Below are 25,000 nucleotides of genomic sequence, written 5' to 3'. Positions count from 1 at the left end.
AAATAATTTTTAATATTGAAGAGATAATAACTTCACTACTGTATTCTTACTGTACTTCTTACTTATACTGCATATTATTCCTCTTCTCTGGCAGAAAAGTTAAATTTCAGTCAAATGCTTAAAGGTGACTCATTAATGGCAGAGGCAATGCACAGTGACAATGTCCTAGGAGGATAATACCCTACAGACTGACCATATATACATATGATCTGCGCCCAAGCACCATCTATACCCACGCTAGGACCAGGAAGGACCAGGGAAGGCTGCTGATCTACACAAAAGAATGAAACTAGTTTAACAGCTTTAACTTATTCTACCCTCATCATGAATTGGTGATACAGTTACACCATATTTATTAGGTGATCGTCAAATGTCTTTAGTATGTTAACATATAAGGTTAGAGTTCTCTTGCTTGAGGGTTCACTCGGGCACAATATTCTATCTCATTTCTCTTCCTCTTGTTTTGTTAAAATTTTTATACTTAATACAGGAAATATTTATTTTAATGTTACTTTTCTTGAAATATTTAATTTTTCCTTGTTTCCTTTCCTAACTGGGCTAATTTCCCTGTTGGAGTCCCTAGGCTTATAGCATCCTGCTTTTCCAACTAGGGTTGTAGCTTAGCAAGTAGTAATAATAATAATAATAATAATAATAATAATAATAGTAAGAAGAAGAAGAAGAAGAAGAAGAAGAAGAAGAAGAAGAAGAAGAAGAAGAAGAAGAAGAATGTTGTCAAAAGATAATTTCAGTTCGAGTAATTCCATTCAACGATTATAAATATGTATATATATACATATATATATATATATATATATATATATATATATATATATACATGTATATATATATATATATATATATATACACATGTATATATATACATATATTACATATATATATATATATATATATAATATATATTTATATATATATATATATATATATATATATATATATATATCTTATTTTCTCTTATATACTGTGAAATATTATAGTCTCCGTGATGCTTCTAGAACATAACAGTAAGATTGTGCTGTCTAAGAATCATGTATTACATCTTATAACAGACATATACGTCAATTGTTGAAATATTGCTAACTATACTTATCAATTTAGCTAACTTAAACAAAGAAGCTTCGCCGTTCATACCAAGAGCAAACTATATTTAAAGACAACTTGTATAAATCTTATAAAAAATATATGTATTTTTAAAAGGTCCCTGTCTAATAGGGTCTAATGTTTCTGTCAGGCAATTTATTTCTGCTTATTATCTAAATTTCAAAATGAACAACAACAACAACAATTATTATTATAATTATCATTATTATTATCATTATTATTATTATTATTATTATTATTATTATTATTATTATTATTATTATTATTATTATTACTATTATTATTATCATGATTATGATGATTATTATTATTAGAATAATAATAATAATAATAATAATAATAATAATAATAATAATAATAATGAAATTTTAGACCTCCACCAGTAAATATTTCCATTTATCTAAAGTCTACGGACACCGCCTCCCACGTTTCATATACTAACTGTACAACAGATGAAGGAAAGTGCAATGTTGATCCATAATCGTGATCTTGATCCGTATCACATACAAACTTTTATGCATAATTTATCCATTGTTGAACTTGGTGGAAATTCAACAGGTCATCTTTTGTACATAATCTTTAAAATTGTGAAAAATGCAAATCCGGATCTAGAATCCGGATCCAGTAAAGGATCATCTTCAAAAGTTAATGGAGTCGTCCATGGCCAAAAATCTATCTCTAGTAGAAATTTCGTAAAAAATCCGTCGGTTTGTTTTAACGTTACCTATAAAATGGCGAAAAATGAAAATCTGGATCAGCTCCAAAATTCAATGGGGTCGTTCAAGACCTAAGATCTATCTTCGGTGAAAATCTCATCAAAATCCCTAAAGTAGTTTTGACGTAATCCTGTCCACACACGCACATACAGACAAATAAATAAATAAAACGACTCGATTTTATAACCTTGGCGGAGGTAACGATAATAATAATAATAATAATAATAATAATAATAATAATAATAATAATAATAATAATAATAATAAATATTAATGATAATAATACAAATAATTGATAACAATAATTAATAATAATACTACTTAATTACAACAACAATAATAATAATAATAATAATAATAATAATAATAATAATAATAATAATAATAATAATCACTAAAAATAATAGTAATAACAATAATAAAACACACAATAATAATAATAATAATAATAATAATAATAATAAAATATGATAATACCAATAAAAATAATAAATAATAACAATAATACAAATAATTAAAAACAATAATAATAACTAATATTAATAATAACAATAATAGTAATACTGATGATAATGATAATAGCTGCCTCAGTAGCATTAATTTTGCAGTATATTTTCTCAATAGCTCAAATTATCTTCTTTTCAGTATGACTGTGTTCTACCAGTAATTGAGCAAACGTCATTCTTCATGGTTGGAAAGTGAAAAACAGGAAGTTGAAGTTGAGTAGTTAATGCAAAGTTGACAATTTAGGTAGAGAAAAACAGTAATCAGCTACACGTTTTGGGAGGTTCATCTCCCTTCCTCAGGCTATAGTGGAATGGGGAAACAATGCTGGCAACACACTTTTAAATGGCAATGCTGATTTATGGGTAGGGCGGCCGAATTTACATTGGCTGCCTCCGGGTTCGTGGGCGGAGCAAGTAATGACGTAGGCGAGGCTGTGAATTCTCATTGGTTGAGACGCTGTTCTGCGTCAGTCAAACATTGACTGGTGGAAGAGCTCGCTGGGCTGGAATCAGTGCTAGGCAAGCTGCTTGGCTGCTGATCAGAGTGGTCTATGTTCGGGATGTATTATTCAGTATTAATTCTTGAGATATGGTTCCTGTGGCACGAGGGGAGTAAGAACGTCTCTTGGGTCATGTTGAAGGATGGTTTTACTCGCTATATGTGGAAAGCTTCAAGATTCCTAAGTCTTCTACTGTCAGGAGCATGGCTGATGATCTTAATACTCTTGAGGATCTCCTCATGTTTGACGTTGTGGTTATGCATTTCAAGGGCATGAGCTAACTTTGAAGCACGGCTTTCAAAGTCAGGACCTATGATCATATTGGAAAGTCAAGCAGAACGGGTCTCCCTCTAACTAATCCAACACACTCAGTTGCTAGGGAACACTCGGAAATATGTAAGTTTGTTCTCCATAGTGAGCATTTTAAAATAGTCGCCTTTTAATCTTCAGTAAGTGACTTAAGAAATTTAGAATCTCTTCCCATAAAATGTTTTATGCCCGACCTCAATTGTAATATACCTCTGCTGTCTACCTATTCGTAGCAGACTGATTTTTATTCAATTTGTATGTATTTCTTAATAATCATTTACTTATTTTATGTAATTTTCAATTTGAAATTGTATTGCTGCTTTTATCTTTACTTTAGGTAGCACTGATGATAATATTTGAAATGTCGAAACAGTTGCAATAATGTATGTGGCAACATTAATGTTTCTGTTTCTCCTGAACATAGGTGACACCGAATTCCCCTGGGATTACTCCGCTGTTCACTGGAAATTCCTTTCATAGGACTCCATTAACACCAACTTGGCACTTGCTATGCCCATGAACAGACTTAATAAAATTTACATAATTTAAAAGGAATCCCATAATAAGGCAGGACTCTTCACAAAATTGGCCTGTGCACACTAGCAAAAGCTTTTTCATATTCCACAAATGCCAACAAAAGTGGAAATCTATATTCTACGCATTGCTGTACATGTCTCAATAAAAAAATTTGGTCAGTACAACTTCTACCTTTTTCTAAATTCTGTTTGTTCATCTCGGCTTTTCATCAATCTTTTCCTCTAGTCTCTTTACAATAAGCATACTATATATTTTCATGACAACTGACGGAAGTGTGATGCCTCTGTAATTATTGTAATCAATCAGGTCTCCTTTTTATAAATTTTCACCAACATTCCTAACTCTCATTCATCAGAAGGTCACTTCATTTTCAGCCACTATCATCTCGGCAGTTATTCCATCGTATTCAAGGGCTTTGCATCTCTTGAATTTTTCTTTTCTTGATAGCTTCGACTTCAAACACACTGAATTGATCAATTGGCACATCAAGCTTCATCAGCTTCAGGTATATCAATCAAATAATTTTGTTCGTTTCTCATTCATGACCTCACTAAAGTGTCCCATCCAACGTTGCCTTTCTTCATCTTCTGTTGTTATAACAGATCCATCTCTTTTGATGGGTATATGCTTCTTTTTATTTTCTTCTTTTTTTTTTTTTTTGCCCCAGTAGAGATTTTATTAACAATTCGATGGGCAATTCCTACACCATAGCCACTCCCTGAATTCATGGCTTTGTCAGCCTCATCTGCTTTCCTGTCTAAGTATTCTTCTCCGGTCATTTCTGACTTTTATCGATACTGGAATACTTAGCATATTTTACCTTGTAATAAGAATAATAATAATAATAATAATAATAATAATAATAATAATAATAATAATAATAATTATTATTATTATTATTATTATTATTATTATTATTATTATTAAGAACTACTAATAAGAATTAATAATAACAATCAATAATACGAATTAATAATAATGATTATAATAAATGAATAAATAACAAGTAACAGCAACAACGATACGTAGTCGGTTGGCCAGAAGACCAGCCACCCGTTGAGATACTACCAATAGAGAGTAATTGGGTCCCTTGACTAGCCATATAGTACTACATTGGATCCATCTCTCTGGTTATGGGTCATATTACCTTTGCCTACACATAAACCGAACAGTATGAACTATTTTTTTCACATTCTCCTCTGTCCTCATACACTTGACAACACTGATATTATCAAACAAGTCTTCTTCACATAAGGTGTTAATTACTGTATTGTAATTGTTCAGTGGCTACTTTCCTCTTGGTAAGGGTAGAAGAGACTCTTTAGCTATAGTAAGCAGCTCTTCTATGAGAAGGACGCTCAAATCAAACCATTGTTCTCTAATCTTGGGTAGTGCTATAGCCTCTGTACCATGGTCTTGCACTGTCTTTGGGTAGTGTTCTCTTGCTTAAGGGTACGTTCCGGCACATTATTCTAATTTATTTCTCTGCCTCTTGTTTTTTTTTATCTTTATAGTTTATATATGAAATATCTATTTTAATGTTATTACTGGTCTCAAAATATTTCATTTTAATTGTTCCTTACTTCTCGTGTAATTTATCTATCTTCTTATTTCGTGGACTCACTGGGCTATTTCCCTCATTAGAACCAATGGGCTTAAAGCAACCGACTTTTCCAACAAGGGTTGTAACTTTAGCTAGCAACAACAACAATAATAAAAATAAAAGTAATAATAATAATAATAATAATAATAATAATAATAATAATAATAATAATAATAATAAAAATAAAATTAACAGCAATAATACTTATACTGATAATAATAATAATAATAATAATAATAATAATAATAATAATAATAATATTCTCATCTAAAAGGTTATTACTATATGTATATGAATATAACCATTATTATTTTTTTATAATTACTACTACTACTACTACTACTACTACTACTACTACTACTACTAGTATTAGTATTATTATTATTATTATTATTATTCATTTCATTACCAATATTATCAATATTAATATTAATGTTATATCTATTAACATTATTATTATTATTATAATAATAATAATAATAATAATGATAATAATAATAATAACACACACACATATACTGTATATATATATATATATATATATATATATATATATATATATATATATATATATATATATCGATAATAGTAATATTAATATCAGTGATATTAGTATTAATACTATTAATATTAATAACTGTTAACATTAGTAATATTAATAGTAATAGCGATAAAACTTATAATAATAAAAATAACAATAATAATAAAACATATCAATATTATTAATGATATTATTGATATTTAATGTTTATGTTAATAAAATATTAATATTAATATAAACATCAATAATACTAATAATAATACTAATATCAATATCAATAATAATGATACTAATAAAAATAATAATAATAATAATAATAATAATAATAATAATATTAAATTGAATATCAATATCAAGTGATAGAAAAAATATTAATATTTATGTCAATATGAATGCTAATACTATTAATATTAATATGAATTATAATAATAATAATAATAATAATAATAATAATAATAATAATAATAATAATAATAATAATAATAATAAATCTTGCCTTTAGAAGCAGTAACTCCTTTAAATCCAAACCCTTTAGTCTCATTTGTCAAGGTAAGTCAGCAGACAACATGAGTTTGGTCATTGTTCCTTCATTACTAGGCATCTTTGTGTTGAAATAAGTCAGAGAAGTAACTAATTTACTCGGCTGTCATTGCAGCGTCCATTCATCCCCCAGTTTTTTTGTTTTTTTTTTTACTTTTTAACCTACTTTCGTTCCTTGCTTTCAACCTATGTTTGGTTTTGCTTCATTGGAGTGTCCCAGTGCCAAGCCACATAGCCTAGATTCTTAATTACAATCCAATATGTTCTACTCCGTTGGAGGAGGAGCTTTCGTCCACTATCACTATTATTTGTATTATTATTAACAGCTTAGCTACAACCCTAGTTGGAAAAGCAAGATGCTATAAGACCAAGGGCTCCAACAGGGAAAATAGCCCGGTGAGGAAAGGAAATAAGTAAATTAATAAACTACAAGAGAAGTAATGAGCAAACAATAAAATATTTTAAGAACAGTAACAACATTAAAACACATATTTGTATATATAATATAAAAATAGACTTATGTCAGCTTGTTCAACATACAAACATTTGCTGCAAGTTTTATTTTTGAAGTTCTACTGAATCAACTACCCGATTAGGAAGATCATTCCACAATTTGGCCACAGCCGGAATAAAACTCCTAGAATACTATGTAGCATTGAGCTTCATGGTGGAGAAGGCCTGACTATTAGAATTAACTACATACCTAGTAATACAAACATGATGGTACTATCTGGAAAGATCTGAATGTACAGGATGGTCAGAATTATGAAAACTTTTATTCAACATGCATAACGAACTAATTAAACGACAGAGCCAGACGCCAATATCTAGATCAGAAATCAGAAATTTAATAGACCTTAAGTTTCTGTCCAACAAATTAAGATGAGAATCATCAACTGAAGCCCAAAAAGGAGATCAATACTCGAAACAAGATAGAATGAGAGAATTAAAAACTTCAGAATAGATCGATCACCGAAAATCTTAAAAGACTTTCTCAATAAGCCAATTTTTGTGCAATTGAAGAAGACACAGACCTTATGTGTTCTCAAAAGTAAATTTGCTGACGAAAATCAGAGCTAAAATTTAAAGAGTCCTACAGAGTTAAAGAAACATTATCAATCCTGATATCCAGATGTTTAGGAGCCACTGTCCTCGACCTCCTAACTATCATACTTTGAGTTTTGTTAGGATTCAACTTCATACCCCATAATTTGCACCATGCACTAATTTTAGCTAGATCTCTATTAAGGAATTCAGCAACATCAGATGTACATTCAGCAGATGGAATTGATGCAAAGAGAGTAGCATCATCTGCATATGCAACGAGCTTGATTTCTGGGCAAAAATACGTCATGTGTAAATAGTATGAAAAGTAATGAGCCAAGAACACTACCATGAGGAACACCAAATATCACATTCCTATACTCACTAAGGTGCCTGTCAACAACAACTCTTTGTGATCTATTACTTAAATATGCAATATTGATGCTAAGGAAAGACCAACCAATTCCCAACTGTTTTAGTTTGAAAAGAGGGGTCAGATTAACACGGTCAAAGGCAGCACTAAAATCAAGGCCAGTCATACGAACTTCCTAACCACAATCAAGGGATTTCTGTACAGCATTGGAAATTGTAAAAATGGCATGAACTGCTACAAGGCCTTTACGCAAGCCAATTGCAAACTGGCGAACTAATGATTACCTTCAGCAAACCTATTAAGAAGTTTTTCCCCAAGACATTAAAAAGATTGGACAGTATGGGAGTTATGGAAACTGGGCGGTAATCAGCTGGATTTCAGCTACCTTTTACTCCATTTAAATAATGGAGTAATATTACCAATTCTCTAATAAGTGCAAAAAGAACATTTCTTGTTAACTTGCGGAAAATAACAGATGACTTTGGAGCTATGAAACCTGTAGTCTTTAGAAATCCCATTTGGGTCTACACCTCCATAAGCCTCTGGGTCCACCAAGAGAGCTTTAATTTCCGAGGTCGAAAAGCTAAGCCTTCAAAGCTAAACTATAGTTAGTTTAGCCTCAGGAAATAGGAATGAGAAAGATCAAGTTTCTCACCATAGCAATGTCCAATCTTTTCACTTTTCGTGAATCCTCATAGATGTCGCCACTTCATTCTGGCAGTTGAATAGGTGTTACTTCAATAGTTCAAAATTGTTGCAAAAGCATTTTTGTTGAATAGGTTATGTCTCATTTCTTAGTTTATAAATGACTGATGCATATTATCATTGATACTGATAATACATCATACATGTGTTTTTTATAATTTCTCATAAATCGTTTATTCGTTATTTCTCTATGTCCTTTCTGAACTTGGATGCTTTCAATGTATATATGAGCTCTTGGTTATATAGGACACTGCTTTATCTATTCAGGTTGCTATATAGGATATTGATTTTTCAATTCAGGTTGCAGTTTGGCTAGTACGGGTAATAATAATAACCTGTAATTATTAGTTAATTGAGCTTAGCCCTTAAGCCAAGCACTAGGGCATCGAAGGCCATTCGGCGCTGTATAATGCAAATTAATCAACCATACATGTACTCTCACATTTGATATCATTTTCACTTCTAAAACCAATCACACAACTTCCATACGATAATAAATAAATGCAAAATAAAGAGGCATTAAAATGATTAAAAAATAAACTAATAAAAATTATTTAAAGCTTATAATATAAACCAATAATCTGTATAAAATTTTTCAAGTTCAGAGTATTGTAATTTCCCCCAGTATACCTTTTAAAGGATTGTCCTGGAGAAAATGTGTCCTCCTCTGAAGATTAAAAACAGGACAATCGACTAAAAATTTTTTGATATCTATTGTCACTTGACAGTAGCCTTACGTCGTACCAAAATATTTGGTTATTTCTGCTGATAAAGTATCGTCTTTCCCGGTTATCATTTTCAGATAAAATATTGAGATAACAACACTTGTTCTTATATTCTCCTTTCGAGAAATTTGTTTATGTTCTCGTGTTTCTAACTTTAATTTTGATTAGTATAATTAGTTTCCAGAGAAAATAAATAAATATATATATATATATATATATATATATATATATACAAATATACATATATATATATATATATATATATATATATATATATATATATACTGTATATATATACATAATATATATATATAAATATAAAAAACAGATTTTTCACACATTTCGATCTCCTTAATGGTCGCATATAATCTATCGGAAGCTGGTGTTATTTATAACGGATGGGTCAACAAGTAAAAATAAAAATTGGAATTTCCATATTAAGTCAAGGGAAAAATGGAAATAAAAGAAACCAATTAAAAATAAAAATAAATAAGGAACCAGATCTGTTTTCATGAACGTTGTTAAAAGTTAATGTAATGAATGAGTTTTCATATTTTTGTTTTGAGAGATTTTATCCACTGGAAGCAAAGAAAACTAAAAGTTGAGAATATATTAAAAATGTTCAACAATCATACCTTTTTAACCATCAAAATTGGTGTCAGAAGAGCAGACTCCTGCAGCAAGGGCTAGACATAGAACCAAAAAAACTTTCCTTTCCCTGCCTGTCTTTTCTTTTCTCAAACTGCTTCTAATACTATCTAACATCGCATGCGGGTCTGCCCCTCTCTCTTATTCTTCTCCTGTACTTCTCTTTCTCGCTTTTTCCTTATTCTTTCCCATCCCGAGTACCTGCCTTCGGGCTATAAACTGGATTGTATCCAGGGGTACTCTTCCTTTCCCCATATTCCCTACTTCCCTATCCTTATCCGATCCGATCCGAGTAGTAAAATATCTTACATAAATTATTGGGAAAGGACAATATAATACATGAAGATAAACGTGGATGGAAAATTTGGGAGAAATACAAATTATTCAAATAATTTAACAGGAAGAAAAACCAAAAAGAACAATCAGGTTTGAAACTTACCTCATGTGATCACTTGAAAAAGGAAGAAATGAAAGTCACTAATTATGAAACACGACTGAAAAGAGAAGGGAAATATTTGTATGAATTGCGTGAAAACATAACAAAAAGTAAATAATATTCAATATGATATTATCCAGAATTAATTGGAAGACATCATTCAAGAGACGAATATTTAAGACAAGAAAATAAAAACAAACCAGTAAGACCCTGGTCTATCAAATAAGAAAATATTATAAAGGCGTAACTGAATAAAAGGTGTCCTAATTAAATAATAATAGAGTTAAAGATATCTTTAACGAAAAATAACAGATTTTATGGTGGCCTCAATAAATAGCTTGATTGTTGATTTCTTTAATTGATAATGGCTGGGTTAAGGCAAGAAAGACAATAAAGCAATCAATGGTCATTTAAAAAATATAAAATAACATTTATTGCTGAAAAAGACGGAAATTAAAAGATTAAAACAATCTTCAAGTTGATGATTTTGTGATAAATAAATATAGTGATTTTTTTTTTTGTGATATCGCGAAGTGTCTCAGAGACCATCTCCACTAAATAAAGAACTTCAGGGATCAGCCAATGCTCTAATAATTTAACAACTCGACAGATAGACAAATAAAAAAAATTCTCAACTTGAAGGGATAACAGGATCATGGTTGCGGGTGAAATCCATCAAGAATGAGCGTGCCTTGATATTGAAACCCACAGGTTGCGAGTCAACAACTATACCAACTCTTGCATTTAACAGACAGAAGTCAGGATAAAGGGTGGAAGTAACTTAAAATACCAGTAGACAACAAAAAACGTTCTCAATTTAGGGGATAGTAAGATCATGGTCATTGATGACATCTGTCAACTCATGAGCATGCATTGACAATCGGAACCCACAGAGTGTAAGTCGGCAATTATATCAACCCTTTCATTTAACCAATAGAAGTTAGGATAATGGTTGGCAATAACTTAAAATAGCAAACGAGACTGCCATTTTTATTCTTAGAGTGCAGCAACTGGTTATATCACTAGACGTATAAGATAATTCAAACACATCAGAAAGATGGGAATACAAGGGAACAAATGAATAACTTAATTTTTATCTTATTTATTACTTCCATACAACATACAAAATGTAATCCTACAAATATTAAAACTTCAATTGTTTTCGCAACACAGACGTGTATTCCCAATAAACTTGCGAAAACAAGGTTAACAAGTCTAATTCAAGGTTATCCAATATGAATCGACATAAAACGGATAAGTTTGATTGGATACTGTATAATCGACGTTTGACGACACCAAAGCTATTGCAACTCGCCAAGGGCCGTCAAAGCAGAGGCCATCCTTCAACTGTTCGAGAATTCCTTGTGGCGTTGCACCAAATGGTGAGAACGTGGTAGCCTCAGCACATCTGGTTTCGTACGAAGGACGTGTGGGTTTAGCCTGCGACATAACATTAGAAAAAATCATATTTCTAGAAGAATGAAAAGCAATCATGATTAATATATAAAAAAAACATATGTAGCTTAATAAGTTTTGTCCTTTTGTAAAGACGATTTTACCTAGGAGACAAAGCACATGCATTAAGCAATCCCTCGTAGATCACCAAAATTAGTCTTTAGTTTTAAAGCCTTACAAAATCTTAGACTATCTCGTAAATTATTTCAATAGTTTATGCAACTTAGCATCATTGAAATTATGTGATCGTTTTTAGTTTTCTTCGTGAAAATAAACAAAATAAAAGCTTTAATATATTTATTTAAGTGGGTTCGCTTAGAAATTCTTTTCCTCTCATAACCTACACTAATATTTCATCTATGTTTCTTTTACAGTGTCAGTTATTACAAAGCGAGTTTAACATAACTAAATATATTTTCTTTATAAACAAATAGATTACATATGATTATCAATACCATCTAAATTAAATTGGCATTTGTCAAATAAAGAAACAAATAAGGAAAAATTAATAAAAAGCTGAAAATAAATCTACAGGTTCTTATACGTATATGTATTAATAAATCCTAAAAATTAAAGTTATGCAAAATACGTTTCAAATTACTAATAGAATCTCTCTTAAACCTATAAGCTTTAGAACCATTGCCAACTGAATCACTTCAATGTGTGAACTGTAAAATGGGAAAAATAGTTTGAAAGAGGCTGTAACAAATATCGTCTAGTGATGATAAAAATCCATAATATTACTATTAGTTAAACAGAAACTACCATTCATATCTAAGAGAAAATATTTCCAACTTCGGTAGAAAGAAAAAAATCTGAACTATGTGGAATTGAAACCACCTTTCCTTTAGAAAAAAGGTAAGTCTTGCCAACATTATCTAGCCTTCTGGCAGCCTTAGATGATGATGTTGACAAACATTCAGAATCAGTGGTGTTTTACTCTAATAAAATAAATAATTGGTTTGAGGAAAGGTTCAATATCTTTTAATTAACAGAGGGATCATAGTGTCACACATTTTCCTACATCGTCCTGCATATTATCCCCATACATTTTACTAAAATGCAAAAACGAATTGATGTATTACTATGGAATAGTGTCATAATTAACCTACACTAGAGACATTAATCTACTTATTCTAAGTTCTACCCTGGGCATCCCCAATGAAACAGGCATGAGCAGGTCGTACATGAATAAGAAATATTATATTTGCTAACTGTGAAATGTGCTGTTAACCGTTCCAGATTTCTGTAAAGGGTGGGCAAGACTCCTTTTCTCATTTCGAGGCGTGTTTAAGTACGGTGCGAACTATATAATTTCCAGACTGTGCTCCGTCACTTTCCAAATCAACAATGATACAAGACTCAAAACCTAAAATCAATCATGATTCCCGAGAATTCATGCTTATTAAGTTCACCATCAGCAGCAATTCTGATTAAGGTTGTTTGGAAACTGTGAATGCGTTCATACGGCAAGTTTCTAGAATATAATTAAGATGTCAAATGGCATTATTTGTTTCCCGTCGGCAAACTGGTTGCTAAGAAGTAAGTCTAAATTTAAGATATCAATATGAGGGATAAAAAACCAACTTTAAATCAACCACCATCTCGAGACCAAGAAGATTTGCGATTGTCCTGTATTCATTGCAATCATTTAGAAGTTTTAGTAGAAAGAAAATGGTAAATTACCTAATACATCTTGGAGGGATTATAACAACAAAAAGGACAAGGTGTGAGCTTGAACGAACTTGTTATAGAAGGAGGCATAAGTAGAGATCATGGATAATGACCAAATGTATGTTAAAATAGATAATGTAAATAAAAAACTATTCTAAAAATTTGCAGAACTGTATCAAAAGGCAAGTATTTTTAAAGTGATGTTCTAGGTAGAACGTCGATGACGCAATAGAAATATTACTGTAAATTAAACAATGAAAATATTAGAGACTGATTAGTTTAAAAGCGAAACTGAGTAAATGATGAGGGAATTAAAAAATAAATGAGCTAGAAATCTGATAAAATTAATAATTGTTTAGTATGCATTAAATTGAATAGTGAACAACGGAAATGGTGTTGAGCAAGTGTTTATTGTTAACCCGTAGAAAAATATCAGGATAAAATGAAAAAAAATTGTGGAAAGAAAAGTAATGAATATCCAAGCAAAGACGGGATACTGACAATTTTATTTCTCTTCATGCAAGTAAAGTTTGATTACTGGAGTAAAAAAAAAAAATATTTCATATGCGTGCACGCACACAGTATATATATATATATATATATATATATATATATATATATATATATATATATATATATATATGTTGTGTTATGGCTTTAAAAATCAGTATAAGCAAAAGAACCAAAGCTTAGCATAGGCAAAACAATAACACACTTGTAAATAAAATCAACCAATTATTCGCACTATCAAATGTCAAAAGAATTTCATATGTCACGGGATAAAAAAAAATGGATTGGACACGCAAGTCGACTCGAAGATTCTGTAAAAAAAATGTAAATTATCATTTCCCGATATATGGAGCAGAGACGTGGGCAATAAAGAAGACAGAAGAGAAGATGGATGAGACAGAGATAAGAATGTTGAGATGGAAATGTGGGGTGACAAGAAGAGATAAGATACGGAATGAGGTACTTAGGGGTACCACAGGAGTTAGAAAACTATCAGATAAGATCCAAGAAAGTAGACTGAGGTGGTATGGTCATGTCATGAGAAGAGATGAACAGTATATTGGGAGGAGGGTGATGGAAATGGAGTTACAGGGAACGAGAAGGAGAGGGAGACCAAAGCGAAGGTGGGTGGAATGTATCAAGGATGACCTTCGATCAAAGGGATTAACCAGTGATGAGGTGTGGGACAGAGATAGATGGAGAAAGCTGACCAGAAACATCGACCTCACATAGAAGTGGGAAAAGATGTAGACAAAGAAGACGACTGTCAAGATTTTTGTCTTACCTAACAAACGTTCATAAAAGTACAACCTTAATTTGCACTTTACCTGAGATATGCAAAAGGCGTGTCGTCCATGACAGCTGTCCCAGAATACCCTGGATACTTGAGTGCAGGTGGCACTCCAGCACCAACTAGAGAGGGGTGCAATCCTTCCACGTCGTCCTTCTGGGCGTCCTCATTGTAGCTTTCATATACCGAAATGGAAATTTATTGTTAGAAACAACACTCTCTAACCATGAGTTTTAATACAGCAATATATTGTGGGTATTCAGAGATGAAATGGTAGTAATGCTACTGAACTTATATCTTAAAGAGGGTGATAATTCTTGATTCAATGGTGAAAAGGATAAGAAACCCAGTTGTTTGTCTGGGTTTTCTCTGATACCACAATTTTGTGAAGGATACTTATTTCTTCTAAAAAAAAAAAGGTAGGTTTTATGTATCGCTAGATACAATATAGATAAATTTCAAGTGCAGGAACAATAAAGGATATTCTCAAATCTTTACTTTGACATATCGTTTACAGTGGCATGTCCTAAAAACTTAATTAAGCAAAACGACATAAAAATAACGAGCTCTTTGCAAAAGATAAATCACACAAAATATTAAAAAACTCAAATTAGTCAGAAACATACTTACATCATTTTGTACATTTAATTGTTTTTAACAGAACCATCAAAATAAAGGATTTAGAATTGGATTGGATTTATGAATATGAACTATATAACCAGGAGTTGGGGCCCTGGAGGCCATTCAACATCCGCGTAGCTGGGGGAAAACCTAGCTGTAGTAATATGAACTGAAAGTTAGAAGTTTGGCAGTTAAAAAGAAAGAAAGGAAGAGGGAACGGAGGTAAAATAGAAGAATAGAGAGTAAGAGCAGACGAAGGAACGCGGTAAATTGTATAAGGTTTTATTAAAAGAAAAAAAGAAAAAAATAAAAAAAAAATAAAAAAAAAATAAAAAAATTGGAGATAGCATGATGTATGTTTTTAGGATTTGACTTATGATGAAAACAAATGCAAACGTTTTGGTCAACAGCATTTGCAAATCAGGCATGATTTCGAAATCTTAAATTTGACAAAAAAAAAAAAAAGAAAAAAAAATATCGAGAAAATTTGGGAAAATATGATTATCCATATAATCATGTTAGGAGATTATACACAGTCAAGGAGGATGTATGGTGAATGCTGACCTCAGTATTTTGAAAACAAAAAACACTGGCTCGAGTCCTTGAGATTATGCTAACCATTAATAACGCTGCGTCATTTGGCTATACGTTATAAAAGGCAATTTATCCTAATTTAACCGTGATAGTCACAAGGCTCATATACATCTACCAAACCCCATTTTCACATCTTGTTTCCGCATGATCGAGATAAGTGGGAAGATATTCGAAATTATCCCGTAAGGGTTAGTTCCCTTGAAGAACGGCTTTGGAACAAGGGTCACGTAAGGCTTCTCTGCGAGGTCAAGTGATGTAACTCACTTGCGTGTGTTTGTACTCGTTGGCAGTTTTTCCTGTCCTCGAAATGAAAAACTTCTCTAAGGTCTAGCCACTAAGGTGGTCAGATTCATATACATTAATTCTTCGTTGTTAATACAGTATAAAGTAGATGCAGTATTCCCGTTTGAAATAGGTAGGATTTTAAATTTGATGAATACAGGGTTAGATACTTCATAGAGCAACATTGCTAATTTAAACAAAAATGTTCAGTCCCTCTCAATACTTTGCTACCAGTACTCTAGATTTTTCACTGATATCGATAATTCATTTCAGCATCTTCCTGTAATTATTAATATTCTAAAAGAGATAAATGTAGAATAGATTATCGTTAAATACGATTTATGAGTGACCAAATCACCTTACCTATATAGTTTTATTCAGAAAATAGAAGGTAAAATTCACTTCCCTTCCAAAACTAATCCTAAACATATTGAGATTCTGAGAAACGTTATGAAGTATCCTTTCGTTGGAAATAATCTTTGAGATCATAAATCAGTACAAAGTAAAGGAGGAGATCAACCAAGGTGATGGGGGAATGCTCCTTTTAAGAATATTCGGTAAATATATTGAAAATGTATTCATTCGTCGAATACTGTATATATTGATAAAATTTACTTTGAGATAACATCAATGAAAAGAAAGTTAATACCCTCTCTCTCTCTCTCTCTCTCTCTCTCTCTCTCTCTCTCTCTCTCTCTCTCTCTCTCTCTCTCTCTCTCTCTCTCTCTCAATATATCATTATTATTATTACTTGCTAAGTTACAATTCTAGTTGGAAAAGCTGAATGCCATAAGCCCAGGGGCATCAAAATGGAATTATAACCCAGTGAGGAAAGGAAACAAGGAAATATAAGATCATTTGAGAACAGTAACACCATTAAAATAAATATTTCCTATAAAAACTATAAAAACTTTAACAAAACAAAAGGAAGAGAAATTAGACAAAATAGTGTGCCCAAGTGTACCCTCAAGCAAGAGAACTCTAACCCAAGACAGTAGAAGACCATGGTACAGAGACTATGGCACTACCCATGACTAGAGAACAATGGTTCAATTTTGGAGTGTCCTCCTAGAAGAGCTGCTGACCATAGTTAAAGAGTCTCTTCTTTGCCAAAAGGAAAGTAGCCACTGAACAATTACAGTACAGTATTTAACCCATTGGGTGAAAAAGAATTGTTTGGTAATCTGTGTTGTCAGGTGTATGAAGACAGAGGAGAATTCGTAAAGAATAGGACAGACTATTCGGTGTATATGTAGGCATGGGGAAAGTGAACTATAACCAGAGAGAAGGATCCAATGGCGTACTGTCTGGCCAGTCAAAGAACCCTAAAACTCTCTAGCGGTAGTATCTACAGTGTGTGTATATATATGTGTGTGTGTATATATATATATAATATATATATATATATATATATATATATATATATATATATATATATATATATAAATGAGTATATATACATATACATATATATAAAAGATAGAGAGAGAGAGAGTATTCTGGTTAACAATAAATCAAAATGCCACGAGCTCTCCTATCATACTATCACAAAATAGAATAATCATTTGGAGAAAAAAAAATTAAATTATAAATTGAGAGGATGAATTGGTAAAGAAAATAAGTAATTACTCACTAATCAACCACGAAAAAACACAAACAAAATTTCAGTTACATAATCAAATGAAATCCTTAAGTGTAAAGAAAATATAAAATAAGTACTTGGTGTAAAAAAACACAAAGATGTGACCATTTAAAGGCTTCAGCCACCGGAAGCATATTCCTTTAGTGCTTCTTCCAAGTTCAGGGTTACCTTAGACATCCTTGCCCTGCGCTCTCCTTCTTTCATTTTCTTGGTTTATTTTTGTTTAACTGCAAAATTTCTTTTTAAGGTGAAGATTTAACGCAAGTCGTTGAGAGGCCCTCTAAAAGTCAACATTACAGACGTTGAACCTATGACCTGATTTCATGCCTCTTATGGTTGAAAGTCTTAATAGGTTTTCTTTATTTTTCGTTTTATCATTTATGCTATAACTGTTCTGTGATGTTTTTCGTGATATGTAAAATTGATTAAATAAAAAACATTCACTTAAAGTTTAGGTTTGAGTTTAAATCTAAATTCATTACGCTGGAAATTTATACATTCTTATTTGATTAATGAAAGTTTGGCTTGACGATCTGGCATTGGAAGCACTAACTTGTTCAGCCAACTATCAATACGAAGAGAGAGAGAGAGAGAGAGAGAGAGAGAGAGAGAGAGAGAGAGAGAGAGAGAGAGAGAGAGAGAGAGAGAGAGAGAGAGAGAGAGATGAAGTAAAAAGATTTCAAAGGTTAAAGTAGAGGAAAATCCCACAATTTCATGATTTAGTAAAATTTAGAGAGGTTGGATAGTAACATGAAAGCAAGTGAGAAAGGAGATAGAGTAAAGCTAGGAGCCGAAAACACAGCTAAAACCCTATAGTGATGCGATAGTGTACCCCAATGGAGAACTGATGTCACTATCTCCCTGTGGGTTTCTTCATTTTCACTATTTTTCTTTCATTTAAGTTGTACAACTGTACATTCTAACTGTGAAAATAACAGGAGAGAGGATTATATGGGTATCTGAAAAATAGTGAAAATTAAGCTAATAACGTCAACCTTCTTATACAGTTTCACATGAAGTCAAGATTGGAGTATCAATATTCACTTGTAAATAATAACTACACGTAAACTCCATTTAACATGTTCTGCGGCACTGCTTAATATTGATTCCTGGTGCTCTTTCAATGCTGATATTAATTTCCTGAAGTTTTGCTCAAGACTTCGAGCTGCTAAAGTTTTTCCTGCTTGCGCGTGGATATAGAATTTTTTGAACCCACGGACATTATCAAATAATTTAAAATTCTTTGGTAAACTTTGATTACAGGAATCTGTATCAAATAATTCAAACCTCGTTTGAAATTAGTCAATGAGTAAAGGAAGCGAATTTGGATTATATGATGGGTGAGGCTTAATGCTATTTATTATTATCTAATGGTGAATTTTAAAAATACCATTGTTGAAAAAACAAAAAAAACAATGGGCAAGCTATTACCAATACATAAAAACTATGCATATCATAACACACTTTCGTACATCTAAAATTTTACACATACTAAAACAAAATGGTTTAAACTGGGTTAAAAACACATTTCTTAAAAGATGTCTTCGTCCAAAATTTCAGAAAGGCAGTGATTCAGCCTTAATCTCTTCCCAATATCCTCCTTTTCTCTATCACAGGAAATCCTTATTGTCTACATTCTACAGCGGCCTTCTATATTCAAATGAAATAAAGCTTTATACCCTACACATCCCGCCATTACTCTCTTCTCGACAAAACTGAATATACAGCAATTAATTTGATATGTGACTTAGAGCTTACCCCTTCTCTATACCACTTTCTTTACATAACAAGAAGTCCTCGCTATCTTTCTGCTATTGGTACTAATTCGACAATTCCTATGGCCTAAATGAAGCCTTTCTTCTGGGAGAAGCCCAAAATATTAGGGAAAGGAAAGTAATTCTTTCTTACTTTAATAGATAATAGATTGAACAATGAAAATCTTCAATCAGACGTTTGAAACGTAAAAACTGTAGTCATATGCAGCCTGTTTCTCTCTTGAATACATCACACCTATCGCTTATTTACACAGAAGCAAAGACCAAACCAGCAAACCAATGTCTCTGTTCTCTCTTTTAATAGAATCAAAGTCAATATTATCTAAGCCCTTAAATGGGATGACTAACCCAAACACCTTTAATGTCGATGGATAATGATATACGACCATTTGACTCGGAGCTGGAGCCGGAGAGGTCATTCAGTTCGAAGGATTATTATTATTATTATTATTATTATTATTATTATTATTATTATTATTATTATTACTTGCTAAGCTGCAACCCTAGTTGGAAAAGCAGGATGCTATACTGTAAGCCCAGGGGCTCCAACAGGGAAAATAGCCCAGTGAGGAAAGGAAAAACGAAAATATTTAAAGAGTACCCACATTAGAAAAAATATCTTCTATATAAACTATAAAAACTTCAACAAAACAAGATTAAGAGAAATAAAACAAAATACTGTGCTCAAGTGTAGTATCAAGCAAGAGAACTCTAACCCAAGACAGTGGAAGACCATGGTACTGAGGTTATGGCACTACCCAAGACTAGAGAACAATGGTTTGATTTTGGAGTGTCCTTCTCTTAGAAGAGCTGCTTACCATAGCTAAAGAGTCTTCTATCCTTACCAAGAGGAAAGTGGCCACTGAATAATCACAGTACAGTGGTTAACCCCTTGTGTGAAGAAGAATTGATTGGTAATCTCAGTGTTGTCAGGTGTATGAGGATAGAGGAGAATATGTAAAGAATAGGCCAGACTATTCGGTGTGTGTGTGTGTGTGTGTGTGTGTGTAAGCCAGGGGAAAATGAACCGTATCCTGTCTGACCAGTCAAGAAAAACCATAACTCTCTACGGTAGGGGAGACCAGCACTTCCACAATGAAACCAAAATTAAGAGATTGGACAGTAAAACGCAGGAACCTTACCTTTCTTGATAGATCGACTTGAAATTCCGGTTTTCCATTGGAGGCAGATGAGGTGAGGAATTAGCAGTAAACCCCGATGTCCTAACGGCTGGCCCTACCGTAGTTCGCTCATCCATGGCTGCCATGTCGCGGATAACCCATTGGTAGATTCCCCGTTCGACTCTGGTTTTGAAAAGTCGAAAAGCATTGCTCTTGGAATCAATTGGTTATATACATTTTGATTCATTCGCCCTTTTGATTCCATTAGTTATTTGAAATACAATTAAAAAATCTTAAAAAAATCATCCGCAATTCTTGAGATTTGAAGAACGATATATGCAATAAAAAATTTACATATTACATAAAAACATATAATTGTTATCGTCTACACTTGTTCATTATTTCCAACCAATTTCATATACCTCATTACATAATTACACTTACGGCATTTTATTAACAGGATCGCAAAGGTTGAGGTACTCCATAGGGTCATTCTTCCTGATGCGGTCCACAACGGGTGGAGGCGTGGTCCATAAATCCCCCTGGGGATGTAGCAGAGCTTTACCCACCTCCCCGTCCTTCTTGACATATCCTCCCTCTTGACCGGCCGGCACTGTATCTCGCTGCACCCACCCGACTCCTTCGAACTGGACACAATAAAATAGAAAGACGTTTTAGAGATTCAGACTTATTTGTGGTTTTCCATTTATAATTTTTATACCATTCAATCAATTATTCGATGTTCGTTGTTCTTCGAACATAGTAAATTTGTTGGTCTTTAGAGGTTTCAAAAGATTCCATGAATGTCAACCTTATCTGTTGATTATAATTACCCATTATTTTTTGCGAGCGATTTAATTCGATGACGTCGAAAGAGGTTATGAGCACATACCTAATTAGTTGAGTGAGATCTGTTTGGTATATTTATAGTAATATTAAAGTTTTGGTGAAAATATTGAATATTGTCTGTTTTTCTATTATTTAGCTTTCTGTAGTGGAAGATGCGAATTTGAAAGGATTGCACTTATGTTCAGCCTACAAAAGATAGTACAGGCGAGTACCCGAAAGGGTTTATAAACATGAATTTTCTAATCCTTAGAAAAATATAAAAGTATAAGATATATTAGTTACTTGCTCATGCAATTGCCATTCTCCTTTCTTGGTCTTCTTAATGATCTTCCTGGGATCCTCAACGTACAAGGCTCCTCTCGAATACCCAGGATAATCCTTCCTGTACATGGAAACGAAATCTGGAAGAGTGGAGGTTGCCAGTGGTACACCCAACCAGTCCACTTCAGCCACAGCCTCAGGTTCTCCTTCTTTAAGCCTTTCATCTTTGACGGCGTTCTCCCGGAGGCTCTCGACCACCACTTGCGTCTCTTGTTTGGGCTTCGTCGTGATGTTTTGGTCGGCAAAGCGCACTCCGGGGAAGTCGAGGGCTTTGGCCTCTTTCTCCTCTCCAGCTGTTGGCACTGGACCCTCGCCATTCATGATCCAAGAGGGGAGATGAAAGAGAGTGGTTGCGTTGTCCTGAAATGTGGAATGGGATTGTTTTTTAAAGCCAGGGAGGCTAAGTACAACTGGGTAAATGCCATGCCATTATAGTAAAACAAAAAATGTAAAACGTTGGACAACAATAAGGGATAGGGGAAGTATTAGCAGAGTTGTTGAAAGCTAAAAAACTGGGTCCAGTTGTGGGTTGGTAGGGGGGGGGGGTTGCTGCAAAGACCCTCTAATAATGTCTCGGTGCACTACAGGGGGACTATTGACGGAACTAACCCCTAGGGGAGAAATGCGTGTGAAATTTGAGCCTTATGGCCTGGGATGTCATTCACCACCGCCACAGCAAATGATTATTATCATCGAATGATGATCCAGTGAGTGAGGCGTTTGATAACTGTACATGTATAACAATAAAATAAGGAACTGAGTTTATGAAACGTAATAATATTAGTAATCTTTCAATCGTTGGTATTATGAAAACATTTCACCCTAACACTTTTTATATTTCATTTTCACAAGAAGCAGTTGTTACTTTATCTATAATCATACATACATAATCCTACACGCTTTCCACAAATGATATTTCATAGTAGGTGTAGTTTTACTGATTTTACGTCCATATGGAAATGTAAGAAAGATTCACTTCCATCATGCCTTGTCTAAATGTTAGGTTTAACTATAGCTTTACGTTTTTATTCAAAATGATCAATGTCTACTAGCTCATGTACAGATTAGCATATAGACTACTCTTTTAATGTACATGCCATTAATATCACGCTTGTGTAAAAATTTCAATATGAATCTATCAATACGGTTGCAGACATGAGTGTTTTCACGTGCTGTTGTGTATTTCTGCAGAAAATGGAAGAAGAACCACAAGTTTTCATTTTTATTGGCACACAACATAAAAGATTTGAGATACAAATATTAGGCCTCCTTCAACATCAACTTATCTTAACCTGAGGATGAAATAGACATTCAAGAAACTTATACCGCACAATGCCTCGTGAAACAGGCTGTTTTGCTACGTCATATTCACAACAATTATTATTATTATGATGATGATGATGATGATGATGATGATTACTATTATTATTATTATTATTATTATTATTATTATTATTATTATTATGACGTTATAAAAGGTTATAAAATTCTGAAGATGCTTTAGAGGAAACTGGTACCTGGCAAGAGCAATTATTACTTTTGTTATGGTGCCAAAGGAAATTAACGGAGGGTTTACTATAGGATTAGGTAAGAGTGCAGACGTGCTATCAAAGTGTTAATATAACAGTAGAAGTAAGTATGTTATTCCAAAACGCTGCTGCAGGTGAGAATGTCTATAGCATTCTAAATGTGATCTTGAAATTTCAAGTTGTTACCATGATGCGCGAATGACATACTTGATTGACACGTGATAATTACTTTCACTGTCAAGGTTATTATCATATTGAGAAGGCATACACGTTAAAACAATGATGGGATCAGTTGAAATTACTTATGATTTCGTTCAATGTATTTACCATATAATACATGAAAATACAGGTTTTTAAACAGTTGGATAATTCGAAATGTTGCAAAACCTATGATGTGGAAATGAAGATAGTATTGATTAATGATAAGTCTTAGGGGTTAAAGTAACAAAAATTAACTTAATATCTAACGGTTACATAGATTTTCCATTAAAAGCCGCATTCTCGTCAATAAATATGGTGATACAGCATTGTTAAATTGACACTTGGAAGCAAATACGTAGGACAGATGAATGTGCATCATCTACAGATAAGTGTGTGAAAATATGAGAATTAAACATTAAATAGGTGAGTTAGCGCATCAAAACTCCAAGAGAGAAACTACTTGCTAAATTGCAATTGTCGACTTCCAGTTTGCCCAAGCAATTACCAAATGATACTTAACTAATTTTCCTTCAAATTTTCAACAGATTTATAAAAACAAAAACAAAATTGCTATCAGGAATCATTAGGAGGCATTGCTTTAACTGAAATAAGTTAACTTTGTGCCATTAAATAAGTAATTAATTTCCTTGTTTAGAAAAAAAAAAAGGTTCGGCACGCAACGAAAAGAACGATCAGTTTCTACACCTATCCCCCTCCAAGTTAAACCACACATTCATCCGTGAACATGAATGAGCCGCAAGAGTCTCACTTTAAGCTGCACCTAAATTTGATCGATTGATGATACCAACAGCTACACTCATACGACTGAGGTAAAGCAACTAGCAAAAATCAATTTTGGTTAACTTAATTATGTGTGGGGAAGCATACTGCTAGCACTGTTAGATTTAGGTTAAAACACATGTATTAGCATGCAGTTCTGTCATGCATACAGTGGTTGCAATACCATTAGTTCATATATCTAAACCCTTAAAAGACATCTTAGTCAGGCTATAACACCAAGGCGCTGAAGAACAGGTTATTTGCGATAATTAAAATTACACAAACTGATCCCAATGAAGTTTAGGAACTTTTATCATCATTTTGATTATTATTATTATTATTATTATTATTATTATTATTATTATTATTATTATTATTAGCTAGTAGGAAAAGCATGATGTCATTAGCCCAATAGCTCCACCAGGGAATAATAGCCCAGTGAGGAAAGGAAATAAGGAAACAAATATAATAGGAATGTTCATAATTCAAATGATTCCATTGTTAGTGGCACATGTACTCCCACAATATTTTCAAATGTTGTGTAAATTTAA

The 25,000-nt window shown here is 32.6% G+C and overlaps 1 protein-coding gene across 2 annotated transcripts in view; it reads right to left on the bottom strand.

Moving 5' to 3' along the window:
- Window positions 1-11,397: 11,397 nt before the first annotated feature.
- The window catches only part of LOC137630224 (uncharacterized), a 32,055-nt gene continuing 18,452 nt past the window's right edge, over window positions 11,398-25,000 (bottom strand). For both annotated transcript variants that reach the window (XM_068361676.1, XM_068361677.1), the window contains exons 2-6: window positions 21,901-22,299; window positions 21,214-21,416; window positions 20,791-20,952; window positions 14,772-14,909; window positions 11,398-11,745 (exon numbers count right to left, since the gene is read on the bottom strand). In XM_068361676.1, the coding sequence (XP_068217777.1) occupies window positions 11,649-11,745; window positions 14,772-14,909; window positions 20,791-20,952; window positions 21,214-21,416; window positions 21,901-22,299 (999 nt within the window). In that variant the 3' untranslated portion in view covers window positions 11,398-11,648. The remainder of the gene's footprint in view (window positions 11,746-14,771; window positions 14,910-20,790; window positions 20,953-21,213; window positions 21,417-21,900; window positions 22,300-25,000) is intronic.

Source organism: Palaemon carinicauda, chromosome 38 (genome assembly GCF_036898095.1).
Source record: "Palaemon carinicauda isolate YSFRI2023 chromosome 38, ASM3689809v2, whole genome shotgun sequence".
NCBI classification, from domain to species: Eukaryota; Metazoa; Arthropoda; class Malacostraca; order Decapoda; family Palaemonidae; genus Palaemon; species Palaemon carinicauda.
The sequence above is the reverse complement of the archived record's forward strand: the minus strand, read 5'-3'. Positions and strand labels throughout refer to the sequence as shown.